The sequence below is a fragment of the Ambystoma mexicanum genome, chromosome 3p (genome assembly GCF_040938575.1).
Source record: "Ambystoma mexicanum isolate Mex_15411 chromosome 3p, UKY_AmexF1_1, whole genome shotgun sequence".
In the NCBI taxonomy this organism is placed as follows: Eukaryota; Metazoa; Chordata; class Amphibia; order Caudata; family Ambystomatidae; genus Ambystoma; species Ambystoma mexicanum.
This window is the reverse complement of record NC_090925.1, coordinates 486,344,479-486,368,243: the sequence shown is the minus strand read 5'-3', so window position 1 is coordinate 486,368,243 and position 23,765 is coordinate 486,344,479. Positions and strand designations below refer to the sequence as shown.

The window sequence follows — 23,765 nt, the reverse complement described above, 5'->3', positions numbered from 1 at the left end:
AGAACCCCAGCTCGTAGAGTGCAGTCATGAGCCTGGCAGCTGAGCTCTTGACTGGCAGCTCCTCATCGGTGGTTGAGTGGAACAAATCGCCTCCTTCGAAAGGGAGATCTAATATTCTCTCCTGGACGTCAGGATTGAACCTGGTTGCGCTTAGCCAGGCCATCGTTCTCATGTCTGTGGCCACACAGACGATTTTCCTTGCCGTATCAATGTGGGTGGCAGTAGCCTCCATGATGTCCTGGGCCACTAGCTTGGCTTCTGCCAGGCCAGCCTTGAAGGATGCCTGCATGGGGGAAGGGAGATCCAGAAGGAGGTCGGTGATCTCCCTCCACTGCCTTTGGTTTACCACAGCCAGGATGGCATTGGCCCTGGCCTGTCTAAGATGGAGACCCGCATTGCAATAAACATTTTTACTGTAGGCCTCCAGGACCTTTTCCTCCTTGCCCAGGAGCGCAGAAGTGGTGTTACTTGCCGATGACATCTGCGGTTTGGCTTACATAGATGTCGCGATGACCGATGACAGTTGCTGAGGGTGAACCAATAATAGCTTGTGGTTGTCAGTGTCCTGCTGATCCCCTGTGTGTATGGGGGCCGTTTTGTCGACTGCCGTAGGTTCATGTGACACCGGCTGTGCGGGTGCTGCAGGTGTGGCTATCAGAGCCACGGGTGTCACAAGCTGCCGCAGTAAAGTAGGTTGCACTGGCGCCGGCTTCTGAGGAAGCCTGGGCGGTAGCATCTCTTGTTTTATGCCCTTGAGAATGTTTCCCATTTGCGGGGAATGCATGACGTTAGGAATTTGTCAAAGAAACGCTCCTCAAAGACAGGCTGGGATCGCTCCTGGACTGGGACCAGTAGCGGCGACATGAACTGCTGCCTTCCCGCTGTATACTAGAAAGACGCTTCTGTGTAGCGTGCTTGGCCCAAGACTGTTGGGAGGGTTCTGCACCAAGTGACCTAAGGAAGAGGCCCCCATTCTGCCATGGCCATGGTTGCACGCCTAGTGGGTTCACGGGAGGCCGGGTCTCTGGCCTGGTAGTCAAGGATTCCTGCCTTTGGGGTTCATCGGGTTTGCGGGTCTCCGGTCTGACTGCCATCCTGTCCCTGTGCGCTGCCATCTTGTCCGAGCCCTTGCTGCTAGGCGTAGGCTCTGTCCCTCCCTGCACCTCAGGTGTGCGCCTGGTAGGCTGTTGGCCCTCGGTCATGAGGCTGGTAGTGCCATCTGCGCTGCGTTTATGTGCCCCCTGAGGCGTAGGCCTGGCAATAGTGCAAAGCCAGTTCCAGTGTGAGAGTTCCTTGGCAGTGGAACTGGGAGGAACTTGGACCCCTCGGCCAATAGGCCGTTAGCTGTTGCAGGCTCAGTACCCTTCTTGCCACTGCAAGGGCCCGACTAGCCCCTCACATTGGTAGGCTTCCTCGGGAAGGATTTGCCCTTACTGGGTGCTTTGTGGAACAATGTACTTGCCTACTTGTTCTTCCTCTGCACGTATTCCTCAAGGTGCGCTGGCGGCGACCTGGAGAACAGCTCCTAGCCAAACATCAATAATGTGTCATATAAGGTCACTCTGCAGTGGGATGTTGCTGAAGAACCCATTGACCTCATATAACAAAGGTACAGCAATCCAATTATGGTAGGAAACCATTAGTGTTACAGAATGAAAACATACCAAAACATTGCTTATTTATGATACTCAATGTAAATAGCTCACGGTATGTCAGTGATCAATGTTAACTCTACAGTGGCGTATACACTTGAAAAGATAAAGAGCAGAATCTAGCTTCTCAATTTAAGATAACCATCCTGCTAGAAATCAGTTATGATTTGATTAGACATCAGAGTCAAGGTTAATTATGTAATAGTGTGTACACTAGACAGGATCTATGGACAAAGAACAGAATCTTGCTTCTCAATACAATACAACCACGCGGATCCAAAATCTGTAATAAATTAACTAATCAACATACTCAAGAATGTTAGGTCATAACACATTTTCATGGCGTCAGATTTGTCTTTAGTGAAACAATAAGGTAATAGACCCTTCACAAGTATGGCCCCAAGTAAAAATCCTCATTCATCCCTAGGGGATAGACAGCATCAAGTTGGCATATCCAAAATCGCTCCCTTTGAGTTCATTTCTCTTGAAGGTCTCTGCCACGTGGATGAGGATGAATCACTTCCAAAATTGCAAATCTAATTTTTGCCATCGTATGCTTCATTTCAGAGAAGTGCCTATAGACCGGAGATCTGATGTTTGATGTTCTAATGTTGGACTTGTGTTGCGTCCACCTGCCCTTTGCCTATTTTATGGTCTGACCAACATAGTATTTGCCACATGGGCATCTTAAGGCATAAATGACACTGCGAGTTTCACATGTGGCATAATCTTTAAATTTGATCTTCTTCCCATAATTGGGATGTCTCACATGGTCTCCTTTCATTATGTTGGAAAAGTGTTGGCAGTTAAGACATGGGAATGTCCCCACCCTGGGCTTCTGTAAAGTTATCTGAACTGGTCTCTTAGGACAGTCTGCTTTCACTGTGTATCGAGTCTATTAAGACCCTATTTTTCATAATAATCCTCGAAAATTGGTGACTCTGAACAGAATAGCGAAGAGTGTGTATCATTCTAGTATTATCCTTCTTGGGCATCGATCTCAACAAATCCTCCTTCCCGTGTTTGTCTGCTCCGAGAACTGACTTGTCTAGGATTTCTGGCTGGTAGCCTCTTTGCTTGAACTTATTAGTCATGAGATCATAACTCCTTATGCAATGTAGTAGGGTCAGATACAATTCTCTTAAGCCTAAGAAACTGACTGCAGGGTAAATTCTCCTAAAGATGAGCTGGATGGAAAATACTATAATGCAGGGTATTATTCGCATCCGTAGGTTTCCTGTACATGCTGGTCGGAAGTACTTTGTCAGAGTAAGTTAGGAGGACATCCAGAAAATGTAAATGTGGTTCTCCAATCTCAATGGTGAACTTGCTATGGTCATGGCAAGAATTGAGATATTCGTAGAACCCCAGAAGTTCTGTTTTTGTTCCTCTCTAAATTACAAACACATTGTCAATATACCTTCGAGGTCCAAGGATACTGGCCGAGTATGTATGTGTTCTCAAAGTGATACATGAACATATTGGCATATGTAGGAACTACAGCAGAACCCATCAAGTTACCAGAGACTTGAAGATAATATTTGCCTTCAAACCTGAAAAAGTTAATGTACAACATTATATTGATCAGTTTGATAGCAAAGGCCTTATGCATTTGGACTTGCCTTAACATAAATCACTCCATAGCCTCAATCCCTTCCCCATGGGGGATGGACATGTATAGATTACTGATGTCCAGAGAAAAGAGTAGTAAATCGGGCTCATTGAATTGAAATTCACTTCGTAAATTGGGATGTATCCTTGAGATAAGTTGCATCACCAAAGGTTGAAGCGCTGAATCCAGATAGATTGATTCATAATGGATTGGAAACACTGTCTGTGCCCACTACTATTGGTAATGGCATCTCTGGGGGTTCTTGTGTACTTTGGGTTGTGCATATAACACTGGTATGATTGGATGTTTTGTATCAAGTAATATTTGGTACGAGTTGTGATCCATTTCATTGTCGTGGGTCCTGCTGATCGTTTCTGCTATCAGCGTCATGATGGTATTTGTTGGGTCGTGATCTAATTCCAAGTAAGTTCTAGGATCCTGCAGTACTTCTAAGCAGCCCATGTTGTAGAAGCTAGAGTCCATAATGACAAGAGCTCTTCCTTTATCTGCTGGTTTCATGACAATACTTGTGTCCTCCGCTAACTCTCTAAGCAAACGTGGTTGATGTTTACATAGATTAAACTTAGAGTGAGAGCTAAATTTGATCCGCCTCAAATCACTGCTAGTTTTGCATTTAAACAGATCAATAAAGGCATTGTTGACTTGGGGATGGAAGGAACTTTTGGATTTCATCTCCAAAAAGTCATAAGTGTTGGATCTCTCCTGAATCGCTGGAAATGTTTCAATGAATACTTTAAGTTAAATCTTTCTGACTAACTTAAAGAGATTAATCTCCTCTTCAAAGCCACTGCTGTTGAGTGTGGGGTATAGAATAAGCCTAAATTCAATGTCTCAATCTGGGCTGATGTCAGTGTCTTAGATGAAATATTCATTACTAGCGTGTTCCCTATTTGTTTCTTGCCCTGGGGTTTTCATTTGCCCTCTTCGGGTCTTCCTCCATCTAAAAAAGGTAGATAATTGTATACCTTCGGCTGTTTATTAGATCACTTATGTAATTTTGTTTATAATTATTCTTTTAGTATTATTTCCTGAACCTGTAAATATCGACACCCATAATGAAAATGATTGATTCTCAAAATGCATGGGGTTAAGCTGTTCTTCTTGAAAATTAAATATATTTTGTTTAATAATGAACTGGATGCTAAATGAGTTCTTCATTCTAAAGATTGGTTGACTTTCTATTATATGTTAATATTGTTAGTTAAATCAACTTCATCACAATTACATTCTTTAGATTATACCATTGGCTTCTTAAGGCCACAGGTAGTGTGCAGGGGATGGGAGTTCCCTAAGGAACTTTTCTTACCCTTCTCATATGGCATGGGGAAGGCAGGCGGTTTCTGATCCTGACCCTGGGGGTGGTGCAGTGTGGGAGGATCAAATGGGATGGGGAAATCAGACCAGGAAGACTGGGAGGAACACCTTTTCTTTTTTACTTTCCCTGTAACCCCTCCTTTCTGATGGCCTTTTGCCAACCAAAAGATGTGGGAAAACCTAACTTCCTTAAAATAAACGAAATGTCCCAGGATCCCTCAGGGACTGTGAGGGCTGAAGAGGCATGCAGAAGTAAAGGGCAGGCAAGTAGGCCTAATAGTCTTTGCCAGGGTCAGGCAATTAACACTTAGGGTCTACACCTGAAGTCAATTGCCCCACCTGAGAGGCATAAAAGATTGCAGCAAGAAGGAGCAGTAGGAAGGAGCTGGAGCAAGAGCTGGAAGGTTGGCAGTAGTAGCAGAAGGGGAAGAGCACAAGGCTGGCAGTTCACAAAGAAGTGTGACCATTTAAGGGATGTTGGGACGAGAGAAGAGCATATATCACCTGCATGTTCTGAGTTGGTCCTGTGTTCACAAACCCCATTTTGGAGCCGGTGAGTGAAGCTCCATACTCCAATTCACAAGGAACTCCTTGCCGGTAACTGTAACAAGCTCAATTAACACTTGCATAGAAGTGGGAGCGAGTAAAAGTTGGTTGTTCCTGTGGGAAGTCTTTAAAACACAGAAAATGTCTCCTGCGCATGTTTAGCACAAGTCAAAGTGCTTGCGTATAAGGAACACTTTTATTTTCCATTGCTGTATTTAAAAACCCTTACCGGACTGGTTCCGTGTCTCCAATTAAGAGGGCGAATACTGACTCGAAAGGTAGCACATGACTTTCACGAACTGTTCCAAGAACACTTACATCAAATAAAGGTCGCTTGTAAGTGATTGCGATTTCCGATCCACGCCAAAGCAGCATTAAGTATGATTAAAAGGGAATGCAAGTCCTTAAGTTGAACTTCTTCATCAAAGAGTGGTCACATGTACCTAAGTTTGTTTCCCTAGTGAAAATTGAATCTTGTAACATCCAAAACAAATACTTTGAAGTTGTAGACATTGCAGAAGACTCAAGATTCCCCAAGCTAGTAGACAAATCATTTCTAATGTGAAACTAGGCTTATTAAGAACTTCAAAAGACCTGTCACTATCTATCCAATTCCAGGCTCCATAAAACGTGCATTATCACAAAAGTCACAGAAAGGTTATTGAACTCTGTACACAGCAAAAATACATTCTGCCTTTATAGACATTGCATGCAAAAGGAGTATGTAGGAGTCCACCGCTAGTGTCAGCAACAGAAAGTAACATTGAGGAAAATATTAAATCAAATATTTCATAATTAAAAGACCATTGCGTCGCGATGCAAGCTTGGATCTCCATGAACTAAATTACATGTTGTAGTTAGAAGTTATATCTATCAAAATTATGTAAACAATAACATTTCGTGTCAAGTAAAGATTAGGGCAAAACAAGAAATATATATAACTTCACTATCACAGTTCGATCATTCAAGCGTCTAATTGCGCGCACCGATTTACAGAACCTGATGTTAGATTTATTAATCTCACATGTTCAGAACCAAAATAAGGCAGCAAAAAAGAAATTGGCGTTTTCTAAATAGGAGTGCTCCGTCCCATAACCACCTTTTGTGAATCAGGTCACCGGAAAACCACACATCTGTAAACATTGGGAGGAGTTAAACAATATATATTTGCTTGCTATTCTAGAGACGATTATTATAGACATGGGGAGATGAACATGGAGGATGGCATGAACTGGGGTTGGGAAAGCAGAGCTGATACTATTTGAAGGATTGACCTGATGAGGATAGGAGACCAGTCCATTGAGAGAAGGATGACCAGTCTATTTTTAAACTGGTCTCCAGATCGCCACCTGTAAAGAGGGTTTACTGGAGGAATCATCTGGGGCTGACTGAGTCCCCAGCTGATTCTCCAAAATAGGAAGCCACATTTTGAAAGGTACATTAAACCCCCAAACTGTCCATATATATTGATTAGGGTAAATTTGGGAAAATAAATGGGAATGCAGATTGAGAATAAGAACATAGATGGTGGTATTAAAATGCCCTGTGTTCCTTCATCTAAATTGAACACAATGTCAGGTGATACTTTTTTAAAGCCCAACGTACTTTGTATTGATAAATAAACAAAATGTAATAATGAATTCATTTTGGTGCCACTTTAATACAGGATTGCCTTTGTAAAATTAAGTATCTTTTGGAGTATAATTAGTGCCTTAAGCCTATGTACAGTCATTTTGAGACCTAGTGTTGCGAAATGCTATTGCCTAAAGCAGCCGGGGAGACCTAGTCACAAGTCACAGGCTTGCAGGATAAAAATGAGGATAAGGAATTAGTTCTAATCAATATGTATTGTGCCAAGAGTTAAACCGCTGCAGTCCCTTATCTTTAAACACACAAATAAACGCATGTGCAATGTGTTAGGGAAGGGAGGTTTTGACATTGCACATGTTACTGGAGAAGGTTAGATCCCCAGCCCAAAAACACATGCAGGCTGAAACCTACATATAGATAGATATACTAAACATGCATAGACTGACAGTTGTACACGTAAATAGTTAGAAAGCAGTGCACACACACGTGTATTTTAAAGCTGCATAAATAGCTATATTCAAAGTCACACACACTGAAAGTAACACTGCCGTTTAGTGAATGTCACAGACAGTATTGCAAAAACTGCACCCATATATATTGAGAGATGATTACAAGAATATTTGCAAGTGCAAACCTGCGGGAGCCAAATTAAGTTGACCATTGTTTACACTAAATAACCTGAACATAGCAAACGCATCCACAACCCCACACTTATACAGGGAAGTCAGGTTGATTGTAAATGTACTCTAAATGTGAATTGTTCAAGTACCTTTCTTGATAGTGAAGAAAATCAAATGTTTTAAACACATCTGCCTTATGTGGAAATGCTATCAGTAAAGCACTGGGTTATTTAGCAAGAAGCCGTAGAAATATTAAAGTGCCTAGTATCTTTTAGAGTACAATAGATCTATATGTACAATTTCAGAATGAATGCTTGTATGGACTGCTAACAGTGAGATTCATATTGATGGGAAATTAGTTTTGGTGATTATTGATTTTGGCTACCCTACATCAACTTAGTCTAAATTGCTTTATTCTTTTAAATACATTGAGTTTTATTTTTGTTTAAATGACAGAATCTATTTATTGTTCAGAATTGTGGGATGGGACTGTAAACAGAGGGGAAATTAAATTGCAGTGTTGCCCTATAAGAATCCATCAATAAAAAGGATATCTTCAGGCAAGGAACAACTAGTGATAGCTACAGGAGAGCGTCTAGTTCCAGTCAATTGCAAAAGCCATGGGTGAAATGTACTTGGGATGGTAAACAAATGTCAGAACCAAGGCAAAGATAAATCTTAAGATCCACAGTATCAACAGGCAGTCTTACCAGTCTGGCTATCAGGGCAATCACTGTTCATTGTGGGTATCACTTCGCTTGTTCTAAACAAAAACAGGAATCTGGGTATCCCCATTTTTCTATTGTCCTTATCTATTGCATCCTCTTGAAACATTACCTAGTGCCCTTTTTTACACTTGAAATGTTTCTCACCAGCTCCTCTTTCCCACTCCCAGTTTCCACCACCTGGCTCCCTATCCCCATGCATTGACTGCAATGCAGTGAGACCCTCAGTTTTCATCTGAAACATGCAGGAAACAAAGGAGGGAAAGGGCCTCACACTGAAATCAATTGTGTGTAGAATTTCGCTGTGTCTTTAGGGGGCCTGGAGAGTGGGGGGAGGTCGGGAGTGGGGGGGGGGGGACCTGTGAAAATAAAAGTGAACACATTCAAGTTTGAATAAAGTACATGGTGAAAAGCATTAAATGTCGAAGATCATTTGTTTAGGGGTTGATGGGGATGCAATACACCGACAGGTGTAGATGGTTGTATCTATAGGTGGAATATTTACTAAGGCTATTTTAAAAAGATGAACAAATTTGGCATTAGAAGGCTACTTTGCCTGAGACAAGTATAAACATGAAAAAATAATCAAACGTGTAAAAGGCCTGTTGCACATGCTTCGGTTTGTCACCAGAGTCGATGGTCAATACTGTTAAACCCATTGCAGTGGTAGTGTGGGTTTGTGGCCAGCACTATGGGAAGGGTGTTCAGACCTGGATGCTTGGAGTCATTAAGTCACTCAAGATTCATAGACCTGCAAATGTCTTACGTTCAAGTCATTCCTACATTCAAACTATGATAGCCACAATGTTCCATGGACCATGGAAAATATTACACATACATTATTTCAATGGAAACTGCTTACATAGGTCATTCTGAAAAACAACTAGCCAACATATTAACGTTATCCAATAAAATGAAGACAACAACCTCATCTTTAAACAAATTAACTTCCTCTGGTGAATTATGCGCAATCCTTTCTGCAAGTTATATTTAGCCTAGAGATTTCCCAACTACATCAACTAGAACTCTCGAAAGGTATCTCGGTGTGTTGAGCAGTCAGATCTGTATTTTGAGCAACCTACCTTGGCCGAGTCCTGAAATATATCAATTTAGCGCTTCAAGAATCAGAGACTGATACACTAACATTGAGTTGGGTAATAACACGGACACTTAGTGTTTAAAAGCAGGAGGAACCGAGCATGAAGCGCTATATTAAACTATGTCAGCATTACGATTAAGTCGATGCTTAACATTTTTGTTTAAAGCATTTTTTAATAAAACGTGTTACGCAAATGTTTAACTGCCATAACTGTAGTCACACTGAGTTTTCAGTTGTCTGTTCAAATAGCTTTATTTTATTTATTTTTTCCAAAAACAAACTGCTGGGAGTTTTGTTGGAATATATATTAATGAATGCCTGCGATTTCTGTTGAAATGCAAGTCATTGCAAATGATTAAATACGTGTAATGAATGCCTCAAAGAATGTATCAAGTTTTCACTTATAACCATCAATAAACTCTGAAGTCTTGTCAGAGTTCTATGAAGGCTTTAATCTGACAGTGGCCTCGTGGGGTTAGACCGCAGAGGGTTCGGAACTGAACTTTGATATGGGCTCTGCCAGGGCCTCCGGCCACAGGTAGATTTTCGAATGTCTATCCTGCTCTGCAGGGGCAAATCAACACCTTCTAGCTTATGGTAATGTGCTGGGACATGTTGAACGGCACGGTCCAAGCATCTCTCTGCTGTGGCTATATCGTACACCAGTGGGTACCAAACTTGCTTTCACCCAATTTTTTTTTTTTTTTTTAAATCTTACTAGCTTTACTATGGATAAATTAAACTTAAACACTTATTTTTTGTGTATTTGTCTTCTTTTCTTGAAAGGCATATTTTAAAATGAGTAGAAATATCCCACAAGGAAGGGTCTGCAACCTGTTACTCAAGATGTTTTGGACTATGCCCCCCAAATTCAAGACCCATTGCATTGTACACAGGGCCTTCTGGGGACTGGGACCAATATATCTCCAGCTTTCGCTTCAGAAATATCTTCCTTCTCGAGCTACTCCACCTCCAACTCCTTGAGGGTCAATTGCTTTTCCAAGCAAAAAGACAGAGGCAGCTTTCTCTCTCTTCGACTGGCACCTCCCTCTGCAACAGCCTCCCTGCCTCTCTCAAACTTGAGCAGAACCAGCTCAGGTTCCGGAAGCTGCTCAAGTCTTTTCTCTTTGCTTCTGCCTTCTCTCTTCCTCTTCCCTGCTCATCTCCTGTCTGTCACAGTACTGGTTACCTGGCTACCCTCTGAACCTCGGGCCCAGTTCCCTGCCCCCCCCCCACTTGGTTGCCCACGGGCCTGGTGCGCTTTACAAATAAATCAAACTTCAGACTTGCACACATGCACCGCTGCCTGGCAACCCTGCACTTGGGGCTGTATCGGTTACCCTACAGTCCCTTTACCTGCACTACCCAATCACCTGCTGCCTCCACGTAACCCTTGCACTGCCACCTGCTGGCCGCACTTCCTTTTTCTTGTTTTGTTTGAGTTTTGTTGATCATATGTCCTACACGTCTTCCCCTTTCCCTTCCATGCACTTGCGTGATCTCAATGTCACTGGGCCCAGTAAGATTGTTGTCTTGTTCCCCCTTGTTACCCTCCCATGCCTTGTCCCGCCTTCAAACACTTGTGTATAGGCGCGCTATAAATAAAATATCATACCATATCCCATGAGCTCCCTGAACGATTGGCTATGCTGATAGACCAAAACACACAAAGGGTCAGAGGTTGCATTGCCCTTTACTTTAATTCACGGCTCACATATACTTTCAAATGTTACTCTTCTTATACACTTGATGTTCCATCCCAAATGATGTTGTGTCTCGAGCCCTGCCCTCCGACTACCTAGCCTGATTAGTCACCTAACTGAAAAACAGTAAATGCGCTACTTTAAATTGATATTTTGGGTTTACTAAGCTTCAACGCGTGCACGCAAAGCATTCAGGATATATTAATTCCAGGGGGGATATAAGTGCTGTGGGAACACTCCATGAAACGGCGTGCCCTGCTGCCCAGCTAGGAGCGCAGAAGGGGCTTGCCACTGCCAGAAGCAACACTGCTCCAATTAGGCCACGCGCCTGCAGGCCCCTGCGCCCTGAACCCGCTCTCCCTCCAGCTGTCAGCGGGGCTTGATTGAGCTGCAGCCCCCGACGCTGCGGCGGCGGCCAGTCACAGGATGTAACAAGCCGAGGTAAAGGGGCCGGAGCCGAGGAGCTGACCTCTCGCTGTGAGCTTGCTGTAGATCTGCGAGTTGACTTCCTTGTCGCGCATGTAGCAGCGGATCTCTTCCACGGCCTCGCGGATGATGGTGACCGCCAGCACAAAGCCCTGCAGAGGAAGAGAAAGGGAGAATGAGAACCAGATGGGCGCCATCTGCTGAGAGTTATAGCGCTGCGTGACACTAATCAATGCGGGCCGGACAGCAGCCCGCACTCGGCCCCACTTTTACTGATCAGATAGAAACCATAACAGTTATTGCAATTAAATCTCAAGAAGGAATGCCAGGCAAACACAAAACAATTGTCATGGACTGCAATTAGCAGAAAAATTCGCATTTCCCCAGACAAAGCAGCAGATTTTGAAGGACGGTGTGCACCTTTTTCCATAACCAGATGTTCACCCAAAAAATATGCGGTCAGAATAAAATATTGTATTATCCTATGCACTTTGCAAACCGGGCACGACCTGGCACCAGCTGTGCACGTTATCGTGTCACCCCTAAAAGTACAGCCTTCTAAAATCTCCCATGGCAATGCATTAGAAGGCCACACAAGTCGGGGCTCCTCCTTTAGATTCTGTGACTTGCAGGTTTTTTGTTTCCCACTTGACTTTTAGGAAAACTAAAAATACCAGAATTCCAGGTGGCGTTCTCACGCGTGGCCATGGGAAACTTGAGAGCTCTGAAAAGTACTGCACTGGCGCACATACAACACCAGGGACACCCTAGCACAGCCCTTGGCTCTATTTTGTACTTAAGCCCTGATAAATCCCAGAATGCAATTGGTGGAGAAATGAAAGCCCAGGACAGAAGTCCCAGATAATCTGGAGTTATCTATTAACTGTATGCACAGGCTGAGGTCACCTGCGGGACAGATTATGATGGATGGACTGCAGAGTCTGTTGTTCTATTGTATGATATTTCAGAGTGGTCAGAGACGATGTGCTATTTACTGCTACAATAATTAAGTTGTCAGGATTAGTCAGGCGAGTACTAAGGCAGCGAATATGGCAAGGGAAATTTTCACCCAGGAACAACGACTCAGGTATGCTAGAACCCAGGAGTGCAAAATAGAGTGTGACATCAAAACCAATATATGAAAAGGGATGTGGGGTAAGCACCTGACCGCGAGGAAAGTCGGCAAGCGCCTTACCCCCAATTGCTGTTACAGGTACTGACAGCGCTAAACCCACGTGGAGGGCCAGCAATGACAGGATCTGTGTACTAACACTCTTGATGGTATTACATAAGGGAACTTAGGAACTGTACTCACGAGGACGAGATACACCTCTTGAATGTCAGCTAGCCCACGAATCCTGTTGATGAATCTGGGACCCAGAAAGGCTATAACAGCAATGGGAGAAGTAGGGAGGTCCAGAGGACAAGGGCTGAAGGCAGCCGGAATGAGGCAGGCTGCCGGGCAGGGAGCCCAGAGGACAAGGGCTGAGGCTGGGAGGCAGCAGAGCGAGATCCGCTGCAATGTGGAGAGCCCGGCAGGACAAGGGCGGAGACTGGAAGGCAGCAGAGCGAGATCCGCTGCAATGAAAACTAAATACCTAAGTAGGAATAGGGATTACAAATAGTGGGGAAAACATAAGCATTCACACAGGAGCTAGCTACCACCACACACCACACCTAATGATCAAATGGGAAATGGATGCAGAAGTGCAATGGAAAACATGGAATGGATCCTCTCGAAAGTAAGGATCAGGAGCAGGGAAAAACGAAATAACCTATGCAAACTTCTCCCTACCCCTCCAAGGAAAAGACAGGAAACTAAACTAAGAGGAAGGCTAAGGCAAATGGGTAACAGCAGCAAAGGACAGAGTCAAAGAAATATAGAACACAGACAAACTGGGCTGCATCTAAAAGGGGAAAGCACTGAGAATTGCTGCCTGAAAACAGGGGAAGACAAAAAGGGAAATCAAGGGAGCAGAAATCAATTAGCGCATGAATCCGAAATTCAGGGCGGAGGAAACAAGAAAACAGGAACAAGGAAGTAGGTACAAAGGCAAGGAACCAGGGACCAGGGACTAGTCAAAAACAGGAACACTGCAAACGATGACCAGCGCTGGACTGAAGTGAGACTGAGGCTTTTAAAGCTGTTTAACGAGCACACGCCTCAGGTGTGCTGACTGCTGCACCTGCAACCACAGGTGTTGCCTATCCTCCACCCAACCTTGTCCTGCAAGGGTGGAGGTGGAGCAGTGGGCCAGGCATTCTGGGAAGCACAGTCATTTGGTTAAAGAAGCATGCTGGCTGCCAAAAACCTGGAATGGATCCGGAAGGGAAGTAGTTTGGAAAACAGGGATTTAGCGCTCCCAATTCATTACAGCACTGTGGCATTAGGTTCGGAGGAAATGTCCAGCAAGGAATAAGCCCCAAAACATGCCCCCAAGTGGCGGGAACGGGAGCGAAGGGAGCGAGTCGTGACAGTATACCCCCTCCTACGGCCCTCTTCGGGTGCCCGCCACCCGTACGAGACTTCTTCTTTCCATGATGGGAGTGCTTTTTCTTTGGAGGTGGCACTGATGGAAATGGTGGCTTGTGGGCAAAGGCAGATGGGCTTCCATGATAGGAGTGTGTTGTCTTTGGAGGTGATACTGATGGAAACAGTGACTTCTGGTGAGGAAAAGACTCATGGTTCGAAGAAAGGCATGAAGAACTTGCAGGACCTGGAGCAGAGTTGGAAGGTCCAGGAAGCTCAGTCACTGGGAGTGGACCCTTGTAAGTCTTTGAGGAGGGAGGCAGGCTGGTGCAACTTGCCTTAGACGATGGTAGAAGTTCTGTTAGCCTTTCTGCCGAGAGCGGACATGCGGGAGGTGAGGAAGTTGCTGGCTTCAGGAAATGTTCATGTTCAGCCATTAGAGAAGGTGGCGGCTGAGGTAGAGGTTCAGATCTTTTTCTGTCATCCATCTGGGAAAAGGCTTGTGGTTGAAAATGATTAAGGTTTGACTGCACATATTCTACGCCTTGGATGCCTGGAAGTCCCATGGGTTGTACGAGGCTGGTACTCCTGGTGACAGTCGTGTAGCCACTTTGTTGCACGTTGGATACAACAGCAGGGACGTTTGGCATACTGATAGGAGTGATAGACACAGTACTTGGTATTTCAGGCACACTCGCAGAAGGAGCAATAACAGACACATCTTGAACTGCAGCAGTCATTCCCTTCCTTTGGCTACTAGCACCCAACTGGTGCTTCTTGGCGGAATTCTGTTGCACAAGTTCTGTAGGTAATACGCCGGTCTGCACCACCCCCTGTGCACACCCAGGTGAGTGGTTCTGACTCACCACTTGGTCCAGCTTGATGACTCTGAAGCGGGAGCTGGCAAAAGTCTCAAACTCTGATGCTGCATTTTTAGGAGGCTCTGATGCTAAAGTGAAGCAGTTGGGAGAATCGTCTTGTGGAAAAGGCAGGCATTCTGGTGCTCCTCCTGAAGCAAAAGAAAGGCAATCTAAACGTTCATCGACAGTAAATGTTTGGGATTCAGGAGGACTGTCTGGAGCAGTAGAAAATATAGCAGGATCTGATGGTGTAGACAGGTATACCTCTGATGTTGGAAGCGAAGCTAAGCAGGATACCGGTGTATCATGAACTGAAGGCAAACAAGCAATAAACTCTGGAACTGAAGACATGCACATATGATGGACTACCGGAGGCTCTCTGGCTGAAGGATGATCTTCTGGATGAGTCACTGTAGCTGAAGACAGGCAGGCCAGAGGAAACTTTGAAGCTGAAGGCATGCGAGTTGGAGCCGTCTCGGTAGCTGAATCCAAACATGTCAGGGTCTTTGGGACTAACCCCGTGCATGGTGGAGGCTCTTGATTAAATGGCAGACATGGCAGCGGTTCATTGATTGAAGACACGTGTACCAAAGATGACTGCAGGGCTGTGGATTGGATCATAGAAGAGTCAATGGTTGTAGGAGGACACACAGAAGTCTCAGAAGTTGATAGACACATTAGTGGCTCAGGAATGGAGGGCACCTTTAGGGCATTAGACTCCTTGGCTCCAGTAACCAAGGACTGAACTGTACCCTTGCAGTCCTTTTCTTTAGTGGGTGACACAGAGTCTCTTTCTTTGTGGAAGTCAAAATCAACCAGTGGAATCACCATAGTAAAGTCTCTGTTAATCAGGATTTCGTCAATTGTCCATTCCTCTGTCTTAGCTTCTGAAAGAGGCAGATTAACAATCAACAGTTCAGGAATCGCCTGCTGGTCCTTTGGTTCTGTATACTGTGGAATGAGTTCATCAGAACATGAAATCCGTACCGTCTCTGACTGTTCGTATTGATCAGAATTGGCAGAAGGAAGAGTGAACCCAGAGGTAAGATCGTCTTCCACATCAGCTTTAACATCTACTTCAGTCTCAGCAGCTGTATCAAGAGCAGGACCTAAGCCTACTGTAGTGACTGAATCTGTGTATGCCACCTTTGTGTATTGTGTTTGGAGATCAGAAGCTTGTATGTGTGCTAGCTCAGAATTATGACAGACTGCTACACAGGAAACTTTAGGTAAAGGAGTGGCTTGTAAATCTTCAGCTAACTGCAATCCCTGACAATCAGCAGAACAATTGTTAGAAACTGTGCCTAGATTGAGCGCTGTGCTAGAAGAAAGACTTTCACTTCCAATAGATCTAACATATTGGCAATTATCATGGTTTACCAAAGTCTCTGCACTCAGGGGCTGAACTGTGTTCACTTCATCAACATCAATGGATAAAGTCTGAGGTGTATTCAGGAATGCGTGCAAGATCTTATTCTCCTCTTGTAAAGAAATGAATTCTTGTGTTAACTCCTCAAGCTTAGCTCTTAGCATGCCCTGCATTAACTGTACATCACTATCAGTAGGCACAGGGGGAGGCATAGTGGCATCAGGGCTGGATCCTGCACTAGCAATCTGGATGTGCACCGATTGTGCATTATCCTCAACTGCTTTCAGGTTCTGAGATTTATACTTTCTCATACTAACTTGGTCTGTGTTACCCTTAAGCAATCTATTGACCTTAGACCTCTTGACATTAGGGACTACCGTATGTACTTGTGCAAAGAAGTATTTGGACTGAGGGTAGAAAACTGAAGTTATGCAAGGAACCCCTCCATTCGTTATGTTTGTACCATGAAACTGTTCTATCTGAGGTGAAGCACAACTGGAATCATGGGGTTCAACAACAGAGGTACTCTCGTATAATAAGTCTAACAGTGTGTTGTTTTCTGCGGCTAAGGCTTGTGCTGACATAGAATCGGGATCAAAACCAAAGATAGAACTAGGATCAGGCCATGTAGGATGTGCCATCCTATGGGAAAAATACTTTGCACGTAAATGCCCATTCGTGACAAGGAGTTCATTGGAGTCAGGACTAGTGATTTGATTGTCACAGGTAAATGTAGGGGAAGCTTTCTGTACAAACTTGTTAGAGGTCTTGCTGCCTTTCTTTCTTAAACTTGCCATATTCAATGGGAATTTTGGGCTGGTCATACTGTCAGGATTAGTCAGGCGAGTACTAAGGCAGCGAATATGGCAAGGGAAATTTTCACCCAGGAACAACGACTCAGGTATGCTAGAACCCAGGAGTGCAAAATAGAGTGTGACATCAAAACCAATATATGAAAAGGGATGTGGGGTAAGCACCTGACCGCGAGGAAAGTCGGCAAGCGCCTTACCCCCAATTGCTGTTACAGGTACTGACAGCGCTAAACCCACGTGGAGGGCCAGCAATGACAGGATCTGTGTACTAACACTCTTGATGGTATTACATAAGGGAACTTAGGAACTGTACTCACGAGGACGAGATACACCTCTTGAATGTCAGCTAGCCCACGAATCCTGTTGATGAATCTGGGACCCAGAAAGGCTATAACAGCAATGGGAGAAGTAGGGAGGTCCAGAGGACAAGGGCTGAAGGCAGCCGGAATGAGGCAGGCTGCCGGGCAGGGAGCCCAGAGGACAAGGGCTGAGGCTGGGAGGCAGCAGAGCGAGATCCGCTGCAATGTGGAGAGCCCGGCAGGACAAGGGCGGAGACTGGAAGGCAGCAGAGCGAGATCCGCTGCAATGAAAACTAAATACCTAAGTAGGAATAGGGATTACAAATAGTGGGGAAAACATAAGCATTCACACAGGAGCTAGCTACCACCACACACCACACCTAATGATCAAATGGGAAATGGATGCAGAAGTGCAATGGAAAACATGGAATGGATCCTCTCGAAAGTAAGGATCAGGAGCAGGGAAAAACGAAATAACCTATGCAAACTTCTCCCTACCCCTCCAAGGAAAAGACAGGAAACTAAACTAAGAGGAAGGCTAAGGCAAATGGGTAACAGCAGCAAAGGACAGAGTCAAAGAAATATAGAACACAGACAAACTGGGCTGCATCTAAAAGGGGAAAGCACTGAGAATTGCTGCCTGAAAACAGGGGAAGACAAAAAGGGAAATCAAGGGAGCAGAAATCAATTAGCGCATGAATCCGAAATTCAGGGCGGAGGAAACAAGAAAACAGGAACAAGGAAGTAGGTACAAAGGCAAGGAACCAGGGACCAGGGACTAGTCAAAAACAGGAACACTGCAAACGATGACCAGCGCTGGACTGAAGTGAGACTGAGGCTTTTAAAGCTGTTTAACGAGCACACGCCTCAGGTGTGCTGACTGCTGCACCTGCAACCACAGGTGTTGCCTATCCTCCACCCAACCTTGTCCTGCAAGGGTGGAGGTGGAGCAGTGGGCCAGGCATTCTGGGAAGCACAGTCATTTGGTTAAAGAAGCATGCTGGCTGCCAAAAACCTGGAATGGATCCGGAAGGGAAGTAGTTTGGAAAACAGGGATTTAGCGCTCCCAATTCATTACAGCACTGTGGCATTAGGTTCGGAGGAAATGTCCAGCAAGGAATAAGCCCCAAAACATGCCCCCAAGTGGCGGGAACGGGAGCGAAGGGAGCGAGTCGTGACATAAGTGCACAAGAGGACACAGACACACTTACCGATAATCCACCTGCTTCTAATCTTTAGCAGAAAAAAAGGCAGTACATATGAATTACCACCACTTTCAAAAGAATGAAAGAGGACACAGGCGGTGCAAATCAATGCCTTCAGTTCCTGAGACATTCATATGGTGAATAATGTTCCTACTCTACTCTCAGATATCACCTTTGCTACGCACACGTTCAAAACATGTCAATAGCATCTAGAGTTTAACTAGAACTGTGTGCCATTCATGCGCTGTATGCTGCTAAATATAAATAGAAAGTCTTTGTTAGGGAGAATTCTCATTCTATGGCTAATTTCCCCCACATAGTGAGTGCCCCAGCAGCTTTGCTGGATTTCTGGAGTTTATTTTTTTCACTTGGTAAGAGTGTGATCCTTTTCCCACTCTTACATGTGTTTTGCCATGTTTATTTCTACTGTTTGTGTGATCTTGGGCTCTGGAGCACACCACTCCATGAGACCCACTTTTTTTGTGTGTTACACAGCACCTTCAGTGCAGTGACACAGGGTTGTCTTTTAGGCTTCCCAGTGACTCAATTTTTCTGGGACTGACTACTGTCCCCCAGAAACATGTAAAGTTGTAATTAACTTTATGTAGTCATTTAAAACCTACAGACCCAGTGCACCCCATCTTACATGGAGCACTAGAAAGGGTTAATTCCTATCCCTTTTTGTATGTGCCTCTCTGAGCTTTGTTTTGCTCGTTTAACGTAGCTACCCTAACTTTTCTACCGCGATTATACTATATAAACGTGGTACTGTTCCAGGCTATTATATTAGCCTCAAACATAAACCCGCTTGACCAAATACTCTTTTGGCTCCGGTCAGTTTTATTCGCCATTTCTTTTTGTTAAAGTCCTTCTTGCGTTTTGCTTTGCGTGGCAAACCATGTTTGCCTTCTTTGTTCACCGTCTTTTGGCGGGCTTCTGCGAAGAAGCCCTTCTCTTGGCGTCTGGGTGTCTAGGTGGGCTGAATGTGAGGGAGGGGTGTAGTCACCCACTGCACAGGGTATCCTTGGAAACCCAAGTCGCACTTTGTGTCCATTGGCTGCAGGGGTTGTCTGGCCTGGACAACCCCCCTGCTGTGTGATTGACAGCCAGGCTGTGTGAATGGGGGATTTTCGCATAAAAGGCAGGACTCTTGGGCTGGAAGTCAGAGTCGCCACTGGAACTGCAAGGAACCTAAGAGAAGCAGAGAAGAAGACAACTGCTACAACCCCGAGTTCCAGTTAAGCCCTGCTGCAGTCCTAAGCTATCTACCCTTCAATGACAAGTTCCAGTCCGGAGTCTTCTTCCCTTGAGCCTGGTGGGGTCAACCAGCTCATCTTCCACAGCCAGAGGATCCTATTCGTGGTCGAAATCGCTGCACACTGCTGTAGTGGTCCGGATAGCCATCTGAAGAGCCTCTCCTGTTTTAAAGGAGTGCACCTTTTATTCACCGCCGCTGCTGCTGGCCTCATACCTGGGTAGTGCAGATCACTCCAGACGTCGTCCTTCTTGTCCCCAAGACTGAAGCACCAGGAACCATGAGCCTGCATGAAACTACCAGGAACAACTGCTGTGGCACCAGCTTCTTCAAAGAATGAGGTACTGTGTCCGACTTCGAGGAACTAGGGTGAACCCCTCTTCTCCTCATCCAAGGCTTGTCCTCATCTTCCTTCCCTCTTATAACTTTTGCCTCCTCTTCTGACAATATCCAAGTACTCCTGGCAACCTTGAATCGTGAACTGTCCGACTGTGCGATCCTCGACAACAGGAACCCTGTTCCACTTGACACTGGCACAGGCCTATTGACTTTTATCTTCTTGTTAGAAAGTGTTCTCTGATTCTGTCTGCCTTGACAAAAGTATTGCCTATGATTTTTGTCCCCAACTCTCTTGTGGTAACTCAGGTGCTAAGAGTGTTTTAACTCCGGTAACATTTCTGCCCGGAGGTACGCGTATCCTTAGTAAGACTGAACTGTCATTACTGTCAAAAAGTGATCGCATATGTATTCCCGGTAACGTCTTTGTTTCATAACACCGGTCTGTCAAATCCTAAGGTACTTACCTTGAGTTGTTCTGTACAAGGGGAATTGGTTGTGTGTAGTGTATTTGAAGTGTGGTTTTAATTTAATAGAAGTATTTTACGAACAGATGATTTAAAATAAATGTACTTTTACATTTCAACCAAAAACCTTGAGTCAGTGTTTACTTGAGTCACAGTAATTGTGGTCCCTTTGTGTAATCTCTGCTACTGCTCATATACTCTTGAGATAAGCCTGGTTGCTCTGCCACTGCTACCACTCTGACTTAGTAGTACAGGCTTGTACCAAAGGTGAACTTGTATTACCACTTGTAGTCTTAATTGTGTGTAGTGGTCCCTAAGGGCACTGCACAGGATTCTGCCTAACAGTCTTTTATTGTTGTCTGGGAACGCTACAGGGGAAGCGTATTACAGTTGACATTTTTCAAAGGCTATGGGCCTGATTTAAAATAGCGATTCACAATGGCACAATCCAATTGGGAAACGCTTAAAAAAAAAAAAATCAGACCCTATATGTGTCTGTACAATTTTTGCTATTTATTGAATTTGGAGAAAAAATCCGAACTCCCAGACAAACAGTGCAAATCGTGCCGATAGTGGTAGCAAATAATTCAAATTACACCTGCAAATCCCACTGAGGATATGTGTGCGCTATGTGTGCCACACCATCCACCATACTCCAACATCCATGCCTTCAGATGCCCTGAAATGGTGCAAAGGAACGCACATTTACAACAGTACATGCTTTTTTTTCTTCTCCAATAACCTCTGAATCGGGTGCTCCTTGTGAGCGCAGCAGAGTGCACGACACTTCTGGGCCCGACAACACATCTTTTGGCATTACAGTAATCATCAATAATGCATTTTATCATCATGAATACTTTATTGCACTTCACGTCATATAAAGAAATGCATACAACAAACGTAAAATACAATAAATGTATTGAAAACCATTAAAAATCAGCAGGTAATGGCGCATCGACAATTGCAACATAATAGTTACATTGTAACATTACTAGGCTGGGGTTGTCTATATAATCAGAGGACACTTGAAATAAGTTAAGATAGCTGCAATCATCTTAGCCTTTTCATTAAAGCTTCTTTGACATACGTAATCAGTTTGTGCAGTGCCACAAGTGTTGCAAGAGCAAGCAATTTTATTACTACATCCTTATAACCAATCCCCGCTAGAGATCGTAGAAGCGGTATGAGCCCCCTTTTACTCACAGCACTATACCAAGGGCGAAAAAAAAGAAAGGGAGCTCAGTTCTAAATGATTTCACAAAAGGTGCAAAAAACAATGTTTCCGAAGAAAACTATTAGAATTTCAATTTATATATACTTTTTCTTTTTTTTTTTTTAAGTTAATTGATTTTTATTGAAAGTTAAGAATAATTAAGTAAACATTACAAGTTATATGAAAAGTGAAATACATCATAGTAAATAAGATAATTGATGATGCTGTAGTCAACTTCCTTTTCTTTTTTTAAACACATAGGTCTTTGTTTTTTTCTGCTTCAGTCTGTAACTAATTTGTCATACTTGCTACTCTGAAAACGAAAATAACATTGCAGATCTGACATTTCACAAAATGATATACTTTTATGGTGATGCATAATTGTATCTACCACTGAAGATTTGCAAGTGTGCAAGGGGAGGTCACAGGTGTCTCCAGACTGTCCGTCCCCACAAGGGACACCAGGAAGAAGGCTCTCACTCTGAGCTACATTCTCCTTTGTAAAGACCAGAAACTAAAGCTCTAAACAGAGTTCCCACAGCTCACTCACACGGCATGCAGATGGACTAGCCATCAGGAAAGTTCTTTTCATTGTTAGCGGCAGGGAACAAGAATACATAGGCTCAAAAGAGGTACTATGCTTTTGGAAGGGCCGGCCTGGTCACTGTTTGAATAGTATTTTCTCTCTTTCTAATGTCGAGTTTAGGGGTCATTTAAAAACAAAAATGAAAACAAAGGTAGCAGTCATCAGAGGGCTTGCCCGCTACCTGAATATAAACTGGTAATAGCTCCCCTGGACCCCTCTTGATTTGTTTAGCATTTTTCTGTATTGCTGTTGCTACTTGCAAATTCTTGTTACAGTTGAAATATTTTTAGCATGATTCTTTTTGTACATGTTTATGATCTAAATAAATAACATTTAGGTTCTTGTAGGGTAGGTCTGCTGGCATTTTTGATATTATTTGTCTTTCATTAAACAGACCCATCCAGTGTAGGGAAGAAAAATAAATGAAAAGTAATTCTATCTGTGTCCGGATGAGTCATTAAAAATCCAAAAATTCCCTTAGGTCTTTACGACCCTTCGCTTCCACACAGAATCCCTATCATTTTTTTTTTTTTAAACGAACTGGCTTATTTTGAGAAGGCAAACAGGCCTATAGTAATAGTAAAAGTGTTCTGTGGGATACACTGATGGCCCTTCAAAGTAGTTTTAAAACCTTGGAATAGGTTATGAAAGGTCCTATAGTGTGGGGTAAACAATGTTTGGACGACTTGCAGTACTTTATTTCTAGAGGCAAGTAACACTCCAGTAATAAACAAATTAAATATTTGTGCGAATACAGTTTGAATGTGCCATAGAGCAGATGTATGAAAACGTATCATTTACAATAACAGTGTTATGAAAAATAGATCAGACTGATACATCAGGTCATAGCCTATCCAAGTTGCAACATGTCTCTGTAATTAACCAATAAGCTCCGAGATCAATGTCGGCATCCCACAATGAACCATGTGTAATCATTGGATTCTACCTTGTGCGAAGTATCCCCTGAGGTGGCTTCAATACGCCAGTAGTTCAGAGATAACAAGAATTGGACAACAGACTACTGTGGGGTTTAGTGACAGCCCCAGAATATCACAACTGAAAGGCCGGGCTATGCCACTAATGCAAAATACATTGGTCTGATGGAAAAGAGCACACTGGAAAAATGACATGCCAGCCCCAAAACCTTAAGACAGCGTAGCGGCTTTGTGAATGCAGAGTGTGTGTCTTGCTGAAAGTGACATAAGGAACATCGTAAAAAGGTTGAAAACCTTAGCACGCACGTGCAATAACCTGCCGAAACGAAAGTAAGTTCCACATATCATGATTAGGGGAACATTGATTTCTATGTATAATGGCATTTATTGGTAAATTACTAATTTTTGCCATGAAGGGACTTTTTGAGTGCAAAAGCCAACATGTAATAAACTGTAAATGACTCTTCACATCACTTAAATCATAGAACTCCAAGGCCCTATCGGCAGGGAGGGGCTGTATCTTGGGAGGAGGAAGAGAGGAGAATCATCAGATGAAAAGTTAGAACCAATAAACTGGCCCCTCCTAATTGTAATAAGTGGAGGTGTGGCTTATAGAGTAAAAAGCCCTTGCTCTATTGGGAAGGGAGAAA

The 23,765-nt window shown here is 43.9% G+C and overlaps 1 protein-coding gene across 1 annotated transcript in view; it reads right to left on the bottom strand.

The window, feature by feature from the left end:
- The window catches only part of ATP9A (ATPase phospholipid transporting 9A (putative)), a 1,385,006-nt gene that overhangs the window by 1,038,967 nt on the left and 322,274 nt on the right, over nt 1–23,765 (bottom strand). Inside the window, exon 4 of the mRNA XM_069651153.1 lies at nt 11,352–11,460. Within this exon, the coding sequence (XP_069507254.1) occupies nt 11,352–11,460 (109 nt within the window). The remainder of the gene's footprint in view (nt 1–11,351; nt 11,461–23,765) is intronic.